At 44.2% G+C, this 16,768-nt stretch overlaps 1 protein-coding gene across 1 annotated transcript; it reads left to right on the top strand.

The window, feature by feature from the left end:
• Positions 1–207: 207 nt before the first annotated feature.
• On the top strand, positions 208–16,025 carry LOC133129052 (vigilin-like). The gene is made up of 29 exons (XM_061242872.1): positions 208–263; positions 2,670–2,741; positions 4,130–4,238; positions 4,400–4,566; positions 4,647–4,862; positions 6,034–6,240; positions 6,335–6,550; positions 6,691–6,897; positions 7,001–7,108; positions 7,212–7,316; positions 7,514–7,592; positions 7,752–7,891; positions 8,079–8,183; positions 8,294–8,407; positions 8,677–8,763; positions 8,854–8,985; positions 9,180–9,398; positions 9,799–10,020; positions 11,381–11,599; positions 12,047–12,185; positions 12,373–12,521; positions 12,663–12,767; positions 13,161–13,295; positions 13,735–13,878; positions 13,972–14,151; positions 14,298–14,414; positions 14,569–14,709; positions 14,848–14,972; positions 15,859–16,025. Exons 3-28 carry the CDS (start codon positions 4,163–4,165, stop codon positions 14,935–14,937), a joined length of 3,819 nt encoding a protein of 1,272 aa, XP_061098856.1. The 5' UTR covers positions 208–263; positions 2,670–2,741; positions 4,130–4,162; the 3' UTR covers positions 14,938–14,972; positions 15,859–16,025.
• Positions 16,026–16,768: the final 743 nt, after the last annotated feature.

The following is a 16,768-nucleotide window of genomic DNA, read 5'->3' as shown; positions in this document are numbered from 1 at the left end:
ATACTCAAGCCTTCCCTGTAAAATACCGCTACCCCTTAAAGTAGATACACGTATACTGTAGCTAAACGTTTTTCTCGCGACCGTATGGTATTCCACATTTTCCCAAATATTTTTTTTGATGCCACCCATGTTCTGACGTGGCTGTATGCGATTGGAAGCCTGGTTCTGGTATAAATATGACAGAGTCGCCAGACGCTAGCTCACTACTGGAGTTTCATTGTCAGCTTCTGCACCATACCGGGCAGACAGGAACACCATCACAAGTAAGTAGAAAATGCAACCAAACGCCTTCTACGACACTGCGATGTGTCGCACAATGCCGCTTCCGCCTCGTATAGGAAAGAGTGCTATTCGCTAGGATAGCTCTTGTAGAATGATCTTCGCCGTGAGAAGAGGTGCACAGGCACGACACAATGTCAGTTTATCCATTCTGTTTAGACCTCAGCCCTACTGCCTACGTGGACTTCGTGTTAGACTGGGGGACGGGGGCTTATCGCCGCCAACACCGCACAATAAAGTGTGTAATGTAATGCAATGATAGGCTACTACACATCTAGAAATATATACAGTTCAATATACAATATACAATTCCGATCGGGCTTTAATTTTACGCATGTTCTATTTTACGCATTTGGTATGTTCAAGTTTCCAAAAGGTGATCCGTAGCTACGTGTCACAACAGCGCACGCGCCAGTCAAAAGTTAGTTAAAGTTTACTAAAGACCCCCCCCACCCCCATTCTTTCCATTTTATGAGTGCTCCTTGTGGTCAAAATGCTTAATATCATTATTTCTTAAACTGTTGTCCTTCTTACCATATGTGAGCCAGAGCTACAGGCAACGGTGTTTTTGTAGGCAAAGTTGTGACCGTATAATGTAATTCATATCTGTATTTGTGCAAACGGATTTTAATGGGTAGATGACCGACTAGTCATTAATTTTATTCATTGATAATCCCATCCAAGCCGTATACTCCATTAGGTGGCGTGAACTAAACTGGTCATTTCGATGTCTTGAAACTACATGACATCATAGTACCTATAGCACGTAGCTGTATGTACGCCGACATCACAGGCGATATGTGACGTATACGTTTTCAGACAGCACGCCTTATCCACACAGCTATACATCTGTCTATACAAACATAAAAACCTTGCTAAAGTCGGACGAGCACCTCGTACCTTGAAAGCGTTCATCAGAGGAATCCATTCCCCAGGTACTGTATTCCTTTTCTTGGCCATAACCCAAAGCAACTCATGTTTTATATTAAAGAAGTGGTTGATACTTTGAAAGTCAACTTGTCACAGAATGCAGGTTACGTAAGTAGTCATTATGTTGAGGAAAACAAGACTGAATATCTATGCCAAATGTGTCTACAGACTGTTTAGCAAATTTCATACAGGGGCAGAATTTATCAAGCACATTGCACTACCAATTAGTCTCATTAGTAATGAGTTGTAGTGGAACAGAATTGATGTTTCCTCCTTTATGATTTTGTCTGGCCAGTCCTAAATGTTTCCTTTATTAGGTTAATGTGCGGGTGGCTTATGGTAATGCAAACAGCTTTAGCTGCTTTGATAAACACAGACGTTTACAGACAGACACTGTGTTTAATTTTAAATTGTGAATACACATGTTCCGTAGACTGGACTGAAATGGTCTTGGAATTCAAGCCTAGTGCTCTTATTCAAAAGCCTGCTGCATGTTCTTGGGAGTTGGAACTGAGGTGATCAAATATCAAGAAGTGGTTCAGCATCATGGTGGAGTTGTTGCCTTGCACAACCTATTCAAAATGCCTAACTAAATTTGAGTGACCCTTGTACCAGTGGTCGTATTTGTTCACAATGCCCCTACAATCTACACTCTGGCTTTGTGGGGGTAGAGTAAATACCCAATGTGTTCAAATTGGTGAACCACATGTTCATGTGAACCTGTGAAAAGCTCAGCAAGTAAACTTACTCGTCACAGCACCTGACAGTGAAATGGATTGGAGTTTGGGAAGTATGTCAAGGCTTTTGTAAGTGGGGAAAATATGCAATCCCACTTTGCAAAACCAATAACTTTGTTGGATTGCTTTCCCCCTTCCTATTGCTTTTTAATTTATTTGTCATGGAGGAAGTGCACTTGAGAACCAGCTTTATTTTCTATCTTGATGCATGATGTTTCCCAAAAAAGTCTTTGTACGCTTCTGAATTATATCGTGTCATCCACTTTGCACATCATTGCTGATGCTCTTAACTTTGGTAGTTCTCCCGCAACCCACGCACCCCTGCTCCTGTTCTCCTCCATACACTTGCCTGATCTTTCATAACTAGATAACTTGCATCACTCAATCAATTACATAAAGTTGATTACAGATTCAAATGTAAGTGAGTGTTTTTTGTTCTACTTCCTTGTAGAACATTAAACTACATGTTTCTTTCACAACTGTATTTTGTTGTGTCCATTTGTTTCTTTCTTCGTCCATGTATTACAATGGTTGAAAATTACAGGATGGTCAATCTTCCAGTCTTTGGGTTTCATAGTACAGTCTAATTCCCCTGTACAGTGCGCTTTGCTATGGCTTGGTTGAACAGGTTTGGCTGCTGTATGGTCCGAAAAGTGGGTATTGTCACACTAACTGTTAAAGGTAAGGTGATTTATTGTCACTGCCCTTGTTTTTACTTTTAAGGCAAAAGCTGGCAGGCTGACGCAGACGGGCAGCTTCACAGGACGGATTATCTGGTAACCGACCCTTTAACTGGTAAGCCCAGACTCCCTGCCAGTACCTTCTTTTCTTTCTCTTTTCCCGAAGTAACACCTGCCTTTAACAACAAAACGAAGATCCGATTGAGAGAAACCATGTCTGCTGCCTGTATGTTATGCAATAGTGTAATGAAGGTTTGAAGGCAAACTGCTCACTGGTGTCCTGGGAAAGAAACTTGCCCCACCCCCCTCGCTCAGAGACTCCGTGTCAAGATTGTATCAAAAGCCTTTTGTTGGGAGTTTTGATGGGGGGCTTATGGGGCTGTAGAAGTGTGCGTGGAGTTGGGACCTTAGGAGGAAGAGGCCCAATGAGGGGTGGGCGTTTCCTCTGCTGGTCCCGTGAATAGCAGGCCCCAGTCCTGCTGCCACTCTGCCGACGCAGCCTGCGCCAGAGGCCACGTGGCGGAATGTCTCAGCGCTTACGCATTACCTCCAGAGCAAGAAGTTGTCGTCCAGCCGTCCCAGCAGGCTGCTTCGTCACACAGGCTGAACGCTTTAATCTGTGCAGCTCAACAAGCCAGGCAGTCGAACGCTGCAGCCAAGGCACTGTGCTGCTTTAAAGTGGGCTGAAAGAGTTGCCATTCAAATTTAGGCCTTGAGATTTTGCGTGCAGTTCTAGGTATAATGTGACGTGAACATGGGAGTATTGAGACTTTTTTTTTTTTTTTTCAGAATCCTCCTATGTTGTAGAGACGGGCTTGTGATTAGTATAGGAATGTGGTCAGCAGCCATTTGGTTTGTATTGTAAACAGCAGGCAGATGGCCTACAGTTGGAGGTCAGTGAGAGGCTGGGTGAATTCAGCGTTTTGTCTTCACATGTGGAATGCCTCAGGAAAGGCTCCTGCTGTACAGGAAAACTGCATGCTTAGAAGGTCCCCCCTCTTTGTGTCTGTAGTCCCTGGATAGCAGCTGCACAGGGAATTGGGGTTAGCAAGAAAATCCTCTTACTCTGGCAGCTCATTCAGCCTGCAAGAAGTTATCTTTAGAATTAGCCCTTAGTGCAGCACACACCAAACCACACAATCCCCAACTCCCATGATATTTTCAACCAACTTCCCTGTGACTTGCAATCACTCTGGTTTTGTGTACGTTAAAACATATAGTTTGCATGAGGAGTAACTGGGTGTTTGAAAATACCGGTAGGATAGGTTTTAATTTATTTTTTATTTTTTCATTTTTATTTTTTTCTTGTCCTTTAACGAGACTGAGGGAGGAGATTTATCTTATCTCCTTCAGTTGTCAAAAACAAAACAGAGCAGAGTACAAGGACACAGATAAATCTGCTTTTGAGCAAATGGCTTTTTTTGCTTTCTTGGTTTCTGGTTTGAGCCTGCAAATGTGCATTGCCATTTGGTCCAGGCTAAAGCATGCATCCTGTTCTTCCAGTGTCACACTCGGACTCCGTGTGGGATTTCGGCCATGAGCTCCGTCGCCGTACTTACGCAGGAAATCTTCAATGAGCACCGCAGCGGGCTCTTGCTTGAGCAGGCCGGCTGTAAGTACCACAACCTGTGCTATTGACCGTGATTTTGCAAAATGTAGGCGTGAAATGTCCCCAGTTTTAATTTCCTTTTTGCTTCTAATATCATACATTTTGAGCACGTTGGAATGTCTCCTGCAACTGCTTTTCCTTTCCTCTGCCCCTCCCCTCTTTAGCTTCCATTGCTGATCCTAGCGGGTCATCTGAGGAAGAGGCACTGCCAACCTATAAGGATGCCTTCCCCCCTCTGCCTGAGAAGGCGGAGTCACCCGAGGGGGCGCCGGAATCATCCAACGCCTGGGCATCTAAGCTGCGGCCACTGAAGTCCTCAGTTGTCACGCAGGCAAGTCGAAATGACAGGCTTATATTGTGTGTTTGCTCCATGTATACTGGCTGAAGGCTAATTGTCCCTTGGTCACCCAGGTTTTCCATGTGCCACTGGAGGAGCGCAAGTACAAGGACATTAACCAATTTGGGGAAGGTGAACAGGGTAAGATCTGTGTAGACATCATGCAGAAGACTGGGGCGCACCTGGAGCTCTCTATGGCCAAGGATCAGGGGCTCTCTATCATGGTCTCTGGGAAGATGGATGCTGTCATGAAGGCCCGAAAGGAGATCGTCTCTCGACTGCAGACTCAGGTAAATCATTATTTTATTTCTTGTACTCCGAACCTGACCCTCAAGTTTGCTGTGTATAGTAGGCTTGATGTCCCTTTTCTCCTCATGTTTTGTGCAGAAATCTTAGTGTTTGTATGTACCATTAGCATACAGCATTAAGATCCCTGGGGCTATAGCCTACCTTTTTGCATAAACTTATATCAAAGTGGCTTCCAGAAGAAACCAAGTATTATCTGAACTGTGTAATTTAAATCCTCAAACATTACTAGAATACCACAATTAATTACAGGTTAATTTGTATAGACCACTCTGAACGGTTTCTCTGTACCTATATGCTATTTGCGGTCAACTTGCATTTTATCTAAATGCATAGACAAAATTCTGTCATATGAATTTTACATGATGTGCCTTTACATTATGGAAAAGTCCTACTCTGTAGATTTGTATGTGGAAATGTGCCTGAGGGTAGTCCTAATTAGTCATATTCAGTCTTTACAGTATGACCGACCCAAGACTGTTTTTAAACCCATTTCTGCTGGTTGCAAAATAAGAAATCTCGCTGTGCAGCAGCTTGATGAATGCAGTGTTTATTCATATTATTCTTTCATAATTATTTTATTTAAAACATTGGTGCTTGCATACCAGGCACTTAAGGGATCAGCCCCAGTGTACATCCAAAAGCTAATCTGACCCTACACGCCTGCCAGACCTCTGTTTTGCTACCTCTGGATGCCTGGCGCCTCACCCTCATCGCACCTGCACATCCCATTCACGACTTCTCTCTGTTCTGGCCCCATGGTGGTGGAATGACATTCCTGCAGAACAGCAGTGTCTTTGACCACCTTCAAGCACAGACTGACAACTCGCCTTGTTAGGCTGCACCTTTCCCGCCCTACCTCACTGTAATAATTAGCCATGTATGCTATATGTAATGATCGCACTTGTGTTTAACTATTTTACTATTAGTGCTGTTCTAGCTGCCAACTGTGTTATTGCTACTTGGGCAGTCATCCGATTATTCTACATGGGTTCAAGTTATCCATGTCATCACTAGCACTTGTTGTAGTACTTCCCTCTGGGGTTTTCAGCACACTTGTCCTTGGTTATAATTTGCACTTTGTATGTTGCTCTGGATAAGAGTATCTGCTAAATGACTATGATCTAATGCAATGTAATTTCCCCCTACCCATAGGCTACTGCCACCGTAGCCATCCCCAAGGAACATCACCGCTTTGTCATCGGCAAGAATGGGGAGAAGCTGCAGGAATTGGAGTTGAAGACGGCCACCAAGATCCAAATTCCACGGCCCGACGACACCAGCAACCTCATCAAGATCTCCGGCACGAAAGAGGGCTTGGAGAAGGCCCGGCATGAGATCCTTCTCATCTCCGCCGAGCAGGTAATGTAGCCACTTCCTTATTGGCATGGGCAAACTGTTTGGGTCATTGCTTTGGACTAAGTGATTGAGCAAATACTCCTGTTTTCTCTATCAGGACAAGCGGGCAGTGGAGAGGGTGAACATCGACAAGGTGTACCACCCTTTCATTACTGGGGCCTACAACAAGGTGGTGGGTGAGATGATGCAGGAGACGGGTACCCGCGTAAACGTACCCCCTCCCAGTGTCAACAAGACTGAGATTGTTATCACTGGAGAGAAGGAACAGGTGGCCCAGGCAGTGGTCATGATCAAAAAGATCTACGAAGAGAAGGTCAGTCCGCCACACATCTGGATGTAATTTCCAACTTGATTGCATCTTCCAAACCTCTGTGCCCCAGCCTCGACCCCTCCGTTACACCATCACAGTAAAGCAGATCAACTGACATGGTTTCTCGCTGTTCCCTGACACAGAAGAAGAATACCACCACCATCGCGGTTGAGGTGAAGAAGTCTCAGCACAAGTATGTTATCGGCCCCAAGGGTAATACCCTGCAGGAGATCCTGGAGAAGACTGGAGTCTCGGTTGAGATCCCACCCTTTGATAGCAGCTCTGAAACCATCATCCTCCGTGGAGAACCAGCTCGGCTGGGCCAGGCACTCACTGAGGTGTACGCCAAGGTATGGGACCACTCGGCCAGCCAAGGTTAAAGCTACACTCAGTGAGGCTGCTGGCTTTGTGCAGGTTCCATGTGGCTAATTTAATATTGGTTATTTTCTTCAGGCCAACAGCTACGCTGTTTCCTCCGTCTCGGCTCCTTCCTGGCTTCATCGCTTCATCATTGGGAAGAAGGGGCAGAACCTGGCCAAAGTCACTCAGCAGATGCCCAAGGTCTTTACCTTTTAGCTTCCTTTTCCGCTCTGCTTTCACTCTCTGTTATTGAGGAACTGCATGGCAATTTTCCGGAACTTAACTTCTCTCATCCCTGTTAAAGGTGCACATTGAGTTTACTGAGGGAGAAGATAAGATCTCTCTGGAGGGACCCACCAAGGACATTCAGCTGGTGCAGAGCCAGATGGAAGCCATTGTCATGGACTTGGTGAGTATGCCATTGACAGGCTCATGTGAAATGTGCAGCACAAGCACACCTTTTATTGACGGGGTGCTGTCCTCATGTGGCAAGTGCAAAAATGTACAGGCTTTACCTACTCTGTAAATATGTGTGAAATAAGTTCTACGCCTGGATTTTATCACCATATTTCAAAAGTTCTGAGGCATACATCTCTTTCCTGACAGGTTAGCCGTATGGACTACGCCGAGATCAGTGTGGACCCGAAGTTCCACCGACACCTGATTGGAAAAGGCGGTGCCAACAGTAAGTATTTTGAGGATACAGCTTTCTAGAAACTCCTCTTGGGCCTGCCGACTTGCTCTGGTACCTTTTGTATGAGATCATTGAAAGGAGCAGTTGCAAAGCTGTGATTATACATATAAGTGATTGTACATATTAATGTGATTAATTCCTGTCTTTCAGTTAACCGCATCAAGGACCAGCACAAGGTGTCAGTCCGCATCCCCCCCGACCATGAGAACAGCAACCTTATCCGCATCGAGGGGGACCCCCAGGGTGTGCAGGAAGCCAAGAAAGAGCTGCTGGAGCTGGCGTCACGAATGGTGAGCGCTATCTGGGAATTGTTTCAAACAGTGGTGTATATGGATGAAAATCTATCCATTATTTATCTGGTTTTGTCTTGACTAAGCTCTTTGTGGATATAAACATGGGTCCATCACTTGCAGACTTCTGGTTGCAGTTCTCCATGGTTTGTCCCTCAATGTAATTTCTTGCTTTCTCTTTTTGCAGGAGAACGAGCGTACAAAGGATATGATTATTGAACAACGTTTTCACAGGGCCATTATTGGACAGAAAGGAGAGAACATTAAGGAAGTCCGGGATAAGTTCCCAGAGGTGAGTGAAATTTGACGTTGGGCTTGCACTGCATATGTGCGCATCTGTACTGTATAAATAATCTGTTCCAAGTAATCCTTGGTAGTGAATTTAATGTCTTCTTCCTGAAGGTCATCATTAACTTCCCTGACCCGGCCCAAAAGAGTGACATCGTTCAGCTTCGTGGGCCTCGGAATGAAGTGGAAAAATGTTCCAAATTCATGCAGAAGATCGTTGCTGAAATGGTAAACTCATTGGCTTCCTGTCCACTTTGCATGTGGTATTGAAGCAGACGAACATGCATGCAATCCAGCATTTGATTTGCCTGGGCAATTGCAGCCCTTTACATGACCCACTTATTACTCCAAAAAGGGACTATTGTGAATGATAGCCCTTCTTAAAGCCGTATTGTATGAATTTGGAATGAGTTGAAAGTTTATGTTTGAGCTCTTCGGTGCCTAAGGTATATATGGTAATCAAATAACACATGCTACTCATTTTATTTTCATTCTAGGTGGAGAACAGTTTTTCAGTGTCTGTCCCCATCTTCAAACAGTTTCACAAGAATATTATTGGAAAAGGAGGGGTGAATATCAAAAAGGTAAGGAAGGAAAATTTAAGCTTTTTAAACTTTTTTTCCCCCCACCTTCTGTTGAGGTAACTCCACTGGCATTCTGTACTGCTTCCTTAGATTCGTGAAGAGACCAACACAAAGATTGACTTGCCTGCTGAGAACAGTAACTCTGAGATGATTATTATTACTGGAAAGAAGGCTAACTGTGAGGCTGCGAAGAATCGCATTTTGGCCATCCAGAAAGAACTGGTGAGATTGGAGTGGTTGGTCATTCAGTCACATTGACATTTTAAATGAAGCGGTGTTAATTGCTTGAATTCTCTGGGGATTTAACAAATGTAGCAGTGTGTGAATGATTCTTCTCTTAGAACTAAATTATTTTAAAAGCTTAATGGTTAAGCTGTGGCTTTGGTTGGAGCTTGAAACCCTTCCTTGTTTTTCAGGCTAATATTACAGAGGTGGACGTGTCCATTCCCTCAAAGTTGCACAACTCCCTAATTGGTTCTAAGGGACGATTTGTGCGCTCGATCATGGAGGAGTGCGGCGGTGTGCACATCCACTTCCCCTCTGAGGGGTCTGGCATCGACACAGTCACCATCCGTGGCCCTGCAGAGGACGTGGATAAGGCCCGCAAGCAGCTGCTCTCCTTGGCTGAGGAGAAGGTGAGTGGGCATGGGGAATAATGGGGCATAATGACAACTATAATGGATTTAATTGTCTAAATTCTGCCTTTCACATCATCTGAAAGTGCTTTCCAGGGAGGGACCCACCTCAACCCCCAGCAGTGTGTTGAGGCCATCTGGCTGATTTTACAGCAGCAATTTTCTGCCTGAGAATTTGCCACCCTCATTTGAGGTGATCATTAGAGAACCCACACTCCTTGTGGTTTAGTACTTTGAACAAAAGTACATGTTTAATCTGGTGATGGTTGAAGGGAATCCCCCCTCCGAAATGAAGAATGAGAGGGTGTCCTTATTTACGGTAGTTAAAGGTCCTGATTTTATTGCCCCCCCCCCCCCCCCCCCCCCCCTTACCCTCTTTCACACCTCCGAATCCACCCAGCAAACCAAGAGCCACACTGTGGAGCTCCGTGCCAAACCGGAATACCACAAGTTCCTCATCGGGAAGGGTGGCGCAAACATCCGGAAAGTGCGGGACAGCACTGGAGCCCGCATAATCTTCCCCACGGCAGACGATCAAGATCAGGAGCTCATCACTGTAGTGGGGACAGAGGAGGCCGTGCGAGATGCTGCAAAAGAGCTTGAGGGACTCATCAAGAATCTGGTAACTCATCTCCGCTCAACCAAATCTTTTTCGCCAGTCCTACTTTGACGTGGAGAATCCGTTCTGGGGAGAGCGTGTGGTCTTTAGGGTGGCCAACTCAACCCATATACATGCTGTCGTGTCTAGGAAACGACAGAGTCCAAATCTTCAATTTGTCGAAAAACATCTTCGCGAGGGAAAAGACGACACCAGGCAGCAAGATCTTCAGGAAAATCAGACTTTATTAGCACACGTGCATAAAGCCGGATCAGCTCTCCAGAACTGAACCCCGACTGGCATTTGTACACCCATTTTATACACAGTTACTCCACCTACAACTCCTCCTCAAACCTCATTCTGGCAAATCACCCACACTTTTCTTATCGTAACTCCTCCCAACGCTCCTCCCACAACGTCATTGTGGCAAATTGCCAACGGTCCTTATGCTCTGCCAACTCTGTACAAAGTTCAGGGCATTCTGCCAACTACGTGTCCTCACTTCACCCCGCACCTGCTCTTGGCAAACTACCAGACCTCAGAAAGTTCTGGATGCCCTCCCTCTAACACGTCATCCATACACGTCACTCTGTATCTTTCGCTTTTATAAGACGAACTAAGCAGCAGTAATCATTGAAAATATACAGACAAACTAAACATTTCATTAATATTCACTTCTAATATACTTTTCTAATCTACAGACATACTAAACATTTGATTAATTATTCTCTTCTAAGGGAGTAAATGTAAGTAGCATTCTTTGCTCTCATTTCGACAGTTTTCACTGTGGTTTCTTGCGTTTTCATAAGCTCAGCTATAATTAATGTTCTAGGTCAAATAGATACACTCCTGGCATAAAACATTGAGAGTCCCGGAGAAATCAGCTGTATAGTCATATCTTGCTCTGCCCGTGTCCTTGACAGTTTGGTCTACACAGTTCAAGACGGGCCCCCCCCCTGCCAGCTGGCTGGGCTCACTGTGTAATCCTGGCACAATTTAGCAGTTAATCAGTTTGAAACTATACAGGGTACATATCATACTTTAATACAGATATATTGATAAACTTTTAGCACACATCGTCGAGAGTTTTGGAGGAACCAGCCTGCTCACTAAGGCGGAGTCTGATTTTGACTTGTGATTGGTTATCATGCTTTTAGGAGGGAGATCTTTCGTTCTGTGAATTTTTCCCTACAATGCCTTCTGTACTGTGATCTCACATTAATGATTGAATTTGTATAATGGCATTTTTGTATCACTTTTTCCATAATGGCATTTGCAAATTGGTTGTCAAGCATTGGGCTCCCAACTGCGCAATCTCCCTACCATGAGTACTGTAGTGTCTCTGTCTCATGACCAGTTCCTCATCATCATGGTTTTCCTACAGGATAATGTGGTGGAGGACTTCATTACAGTTGATCCAAAGCACCACCGCTACTTTGTAGCACGCCGTGGCCAGGTGCTAAGGGATCTTGCCGATGAGTACGGCGGCGTGATGGTCAGTTTCCCTCGCACTGCCTCACAGAGCGACAAGGTCACCCTGAAGGGTGCCAAGGAGTGCGTGGAGGCCGCCAAGAAGCGCATGCAGGAAATTATTGAGGACCTGGTGAGTCCCTCTGCAAATTATCCAAAGCTAATGTGATGAGGAATGATACTTAGTCTGGCAAAAGGTGATTATTGTACATATTTATACTTTTATTTATACTGGATCTTGACAGTGGTTTTGAATGTTCTTTGGGGCAAAATGCCCTCCTTGAAAATCCAGTCATGGAGGGAGCATTTTAATTTCATGCTTCCTATGGATGTCGCCTCAAACTGCAATACAAAGCGAACGTAATTGTCTTCTGCCATCTATGGTCTACATTGAGACTGTATGGTTTAGGATGAGGCTGCCAACTTGGAATCCCATTTAGCCCTTTCATTGGATCTAATGCTTTCAGGAGAATAACTTTGTTCGTCGGGGTTGTATTCATTACAAAAACCTCTGCACGTTGGCTTTTGTGTGGCTTCCTCATTATTTTACAGTATTTAAACACTGGCTCTGGTTTTGCAGGATGCCCAAGTGAGGATGGAGTGTGTGATCCCCCAGAAATTTCACCGCTCCCTCATGGGTCCAAAGGGATCCAGGATCCAGCAGATCACCAGAGATCACAATGTGCAGATTAAGTTCCCTGACCGAGAGGATGCTCAGGGTAAGGTTTTGCAAACTTCACAAACCTATACTTGGTTTACCAAGTCAATTTGTTAAAAGAACTGTTGTCCTTGTATTTTCAAATGGATACACCAAAAAGCATCCCTTACTGTGCATTTGTATCATTATGCAGAATTTTACTTTATTTCTGGAAACTGCACTTTAAATGAGCTAACAAATGGTGCTAGGTTCTCCAACTGAGCCAGTTGCCCAGGAGAATGGAGTGACTAACGGAGAGGAGAAGGAGCCTGCTGACCCGGATGTCCCAAAGAAGTGTGACATCATTGTGCTCTCGGGGCGCAAGGAACGATGCGAGGCAGCAGTGGAGGCCCTTAAGGTGGGTCTGCGCAATGTGCCTTCTGTCCATTTAGCTGCCTTGAATCATCTTAATGTTATCCTTCTGATTGTGTTCATTTTAACTGCATGTATTTTAACCACAAAATTATCACTCCCCTGCCCCCTCTTCCAACATTTTTAGGCGTTGGTTCCTGTGTCCATTGATGTAGAAGTGTCCTATGAACTTCACCGTTACATCATTGGCCAGAAAGGAAGTGGAATTCGTAAAATGATGGATGAATATGAGGTGGGTCATCAAGCTTTTCACTTTGGGTTTAATGGGCCAATAAAGAGGGTTTGTGATGATTAAAGTAGAGGCTGCACGCCCAAACTCAATATAATTATTAGTATCAAACTATTTTTTGACCCATAGTGGATCTTTGTCTAGTCAAACTAAAAATAACTATTTCCTTGCCCATATACATGGACTCATTGGTCTAGATCACCACCTGATTTCTGATCATAGGTATATAACATCACCTATGGAGATAAACCAGTATAGGTTAGAGACCATTAACCACTTGCATTTGTATTTAGTACAATTAACATTAATAATTAATATCATCACATCTAACATCAGTCATCACTATGTATAGGCACATGTTCATCAATGAAAATGAGCACAATCTCTCTCCCTCAGGTCAACATTCAAGTGCCTGCTCCTGATCTCCAGTCAGACATCATCTCCATCACTGGCCTGGCCAGTAATCTGGAGCGTGCCAAAGAGGGTCTCCTGGAGCGTGTCCGAGAGCTTCAGCTGGAGCAACAAGACCGGGTATGAGTCTGTCTGCCTGGGGCACAACCAGGCCAGTGGTCATCTGGACTGGGTGCAATGAGATAATGTGATCAGGGCAGGCTGCTGATTGAATAGTTCCAGTAAATTACAATCTAAATCTTGGCCCAGCACAGTCATTTTCTAGCATACCTGTATATACAAACTGTTAAAACCTGGGTATTTTCAATGGGTTGCAATGAATGTGTCTTGACAGGATAAAAGTGGGTAATGATGCTATGGTTGTAACCTTGTGCTATGCTCTGGAATTATAGAACGGAGATTCGGACCTGGATATGTACTTTCAGATCTAAGTGTACTGTAAAAAATAATTTCATGAAACTTCAGCTTTATCTTAGAAGGTTTTACTAACCTGAAGCCAAAACTGACTAGTTGTCCACTGAGCAGTCCTGCTAATGGCCTCCGTGATGGTTTTCCTTAGGCTCTCAGGAGCTTCAAACTGACCATCACTGTGGACCCCAAATATCACCCAAAGATCATTGGGCGCAAAGGGGCTGTCATCACCCAGATCCGCACTGAGCACGATGTCAACATTCAGTTCCCAGAGAGGAATCACGAGGACCAGGTACCTGGCGGGTCTCCTCCCATGCTCAATCGTAACTTTCGGTCTATGATCCTTCAATGGTAAGGTGCTCACACAATGTTTATCACGCTTCAGGATCAGATCACCATAACTGGGTATGAAAGCAACGCAGTTTCTGCCCGGGATGCCATCCAGGCCATCGTGGATGAACTAGAGGAGATGGTTTCTGAGGATGTTACCCTGGACAGCAGGGTCCATGCCCGCATCATTGGGGCCCGTGGCAAGGGCATCCGAAAGATCATGGATGAGTTCAAGGTGAGCAAGGCAGAAGGGAAGGCAAAATGGCTTCTTTGAACTGTGAACTACATGTCATTTTTTGCATACAAAATTTATGAACGCATCTTTTCCTCCGCAGTAGATTAGACATTTGGGGCTCTGGTTTATTTCTTTCCCCTCTCCAGGTTGATTTGAAGTTCCCTCAGAGTGGGGCTGCAGACCCAAACATGGTGACTGTCACTGGGCGCCCTGAGCTGGTAGATGAAGCAATCGATCACCTCCTGAACCTCGAGGAGGAATACGTAAGCATATCTATATATTTTTACGAGGTTCTGCCTTTGGGTATACTGTATTTACACTGTTCATTGTAAACACTTACTGAAAAAATGAATGGCAATATGAATGCCACACCTTGCACTAGCTATGCTCATGCTAATTTGTTTTGTCCAACTACAGCTGTCAGATGTGGTGGAGAACGAGTCCAAACAGGCTTACACGAAGCCACGTGGAGGTGCTGCTACCGCTGTGGAGGAGCAGCCAGGTGCATCAAAGGGCTTTGTTGTGAGGGATGCTCCCTGGGCCGCTGCATGTGAGAAGGTGAGGGGCTAGGATACCCAACTGGTCAATATTGGTGACTTGTAAAAAAAAAAAAAAAAAAAGATTGTGCCTGAAATGTGTTCGAATGCAGTTTTACCTTTCTAGCAAAAACTAAAATGTGTTCTTTAAACTTCTCAGGCTCCTGATATGAGCAGCTCTGAGGATTTCCCCAGCTTTGGAGCACCTGTGGCACCAAAGGCCTCTCCATGGGGCCCCAAACGGTTCTAACATGGAAAAAGATTGTCATCCATCCTGCCAGACTTGTTAGTCCTGCATTTGCCCTCTTCTGCTTGGGTTGACGGTTGTAACTGACCACCATCCCCATTTCTAAAAAGAAATGCACATAATCAACTATCTAGGGGTATAGTGAAGTCCTCCCCACCTCCATAGTTCCAAAATTGGGTCCAATGAAGTGGCCTTTTAAAAGAAAAAAAAAAAAAAAAAAAAAAAAGACTATGATGATAATAAAAGAGGGGGGGGGTTGTTAAGGATGCAGTTGTCAACTGCCCATCATGCTATACTGGGGTGTGGGGCGGGGGGGGGGGGACTTCGCCTTTATGGACAGTCAGGTTTCTCTGGAAATAGTGATTCACCAGTATGGTTGCCTTGTTTCCATCTGTTGCCATTTGCCATCATGTTCCGCAATGGTAACTTAATCTGTTGCCAAGGTGACTACACGATATTTAGATGATATTAATTGAAATGTCCCTTGGAAAAGCTTGCCAGTTCACTTCAGACCCTGCTGCCTGTAAAGACTTGGGCATGTGGGTGTTAATGCCAGAGCCTTTACTGGCAGTGTTTGAATCTAGCAAAAGGCCTTGTTTTACCATAAGGCTTAACCATTTTCAAATGATTATATGAATGGGATGGTGGGGTACAGTTTAGATGCAGAAACATGCATACTCACTGCCAGGTCCTTTGTTTTTATTTTGAAGCTGTAACTATCTTAAATTCCAGAAACCTGATCCTATACTACATTAACTGCACAAATACTGTACCTTGTATCTTTTTCAACCATTGAAATATTGAAGTTTGCAACTCTCCTCAATTGTTTCCAGTCATCCTTGTACAAGTTAGCAGTTGTGAATTTCTTTCCTCCTTGTTTTTGTACCCAGTCAGTGTCCAATTCTTTTTGTTTTTGTCTTCCAGTTGCTGGGCAGACCATTGTTGGCAACAAACTTTGTCTTGGCCTTAAGAAAAAAAAATGGATATGCAATTCCTCAAGCAAAAAAAAAAAGAAAAAAAAAAAAATTGTAAAAGATTATGGATAAAACTGGAACTGAATGTCCAAAAAAATAATAAAAATGGAACATTTACTCTGTAGTCTTGCTTCTTTGTCACGGAGCCAAATCTTTATCCTAAATTTCATAATTAATTTTACAAGGCAAAAATTGACCTGGATTATGAAACGGTCCATATGCTCCCCTGTATGGACCATTATATATTTTGCACAGCCTAGTATCCTGCCCTGTTAACTCCCACAATTATCCATAAACCCCTATTCTGAAGCTGAATATTGATAATTCAGCTTGCCATTCCAATGAACTGTCAGGGGCAACTGAGCAGTGTGAACAAAAAATGAAACGCTTGGCCGAGCGTGGAAATTGAGATACTGGTTCTAGTGAGACATAGAAGACATAGGCACTTTGGTTCGGTGTAAATAGTTCTGGCATTATCAATAAAATAAAATTTGTGGCATTGCCTCACAACAGCTGAACCATTTTGTAAATGAAAAAGAAGTGGTATGATATTAATCTGGATGCAAAGAAATGCATTGGTGAGCACAGGTCAGTTCAAGTGCCAGATACCGATTCAATGAGGGGCAATGGTCCTACAAATAGGAAATAGGTAGGTAAGATTATACCACCATAGCAATGATTAATAACTCTTGCTATTAACTGAGTCAAGGGGGGGGGGGGGGGGGGGTCTGCAACAATCTAGGGTATTTTGTAATATTGGGGGTTATATACTAAAGCTTGGGCTCAGTCCAACAAAAATAGCCAGATATTGCAGTTTATTTGCAAGTGTAAGGACATGACATTATATTGAACGAGGTAGC

This window comes from Conger conger, chromosome 5 (genome assembly GCF_963514075.1).
Source record: "Conger conger chromosome 5, fConCon1.1, whole genome shotgun sequence".
NCBI classification, from domain to species: Eukaryota; Metazoa; Chordata; class Actinopteri; order Anguilliformes; family Congridae; genus Conger; species Conger conger.
Note: the sequence above shows the minus strand (reverse complement) of the source record. Positions and strands in the feature narration are given on the sequence as shown.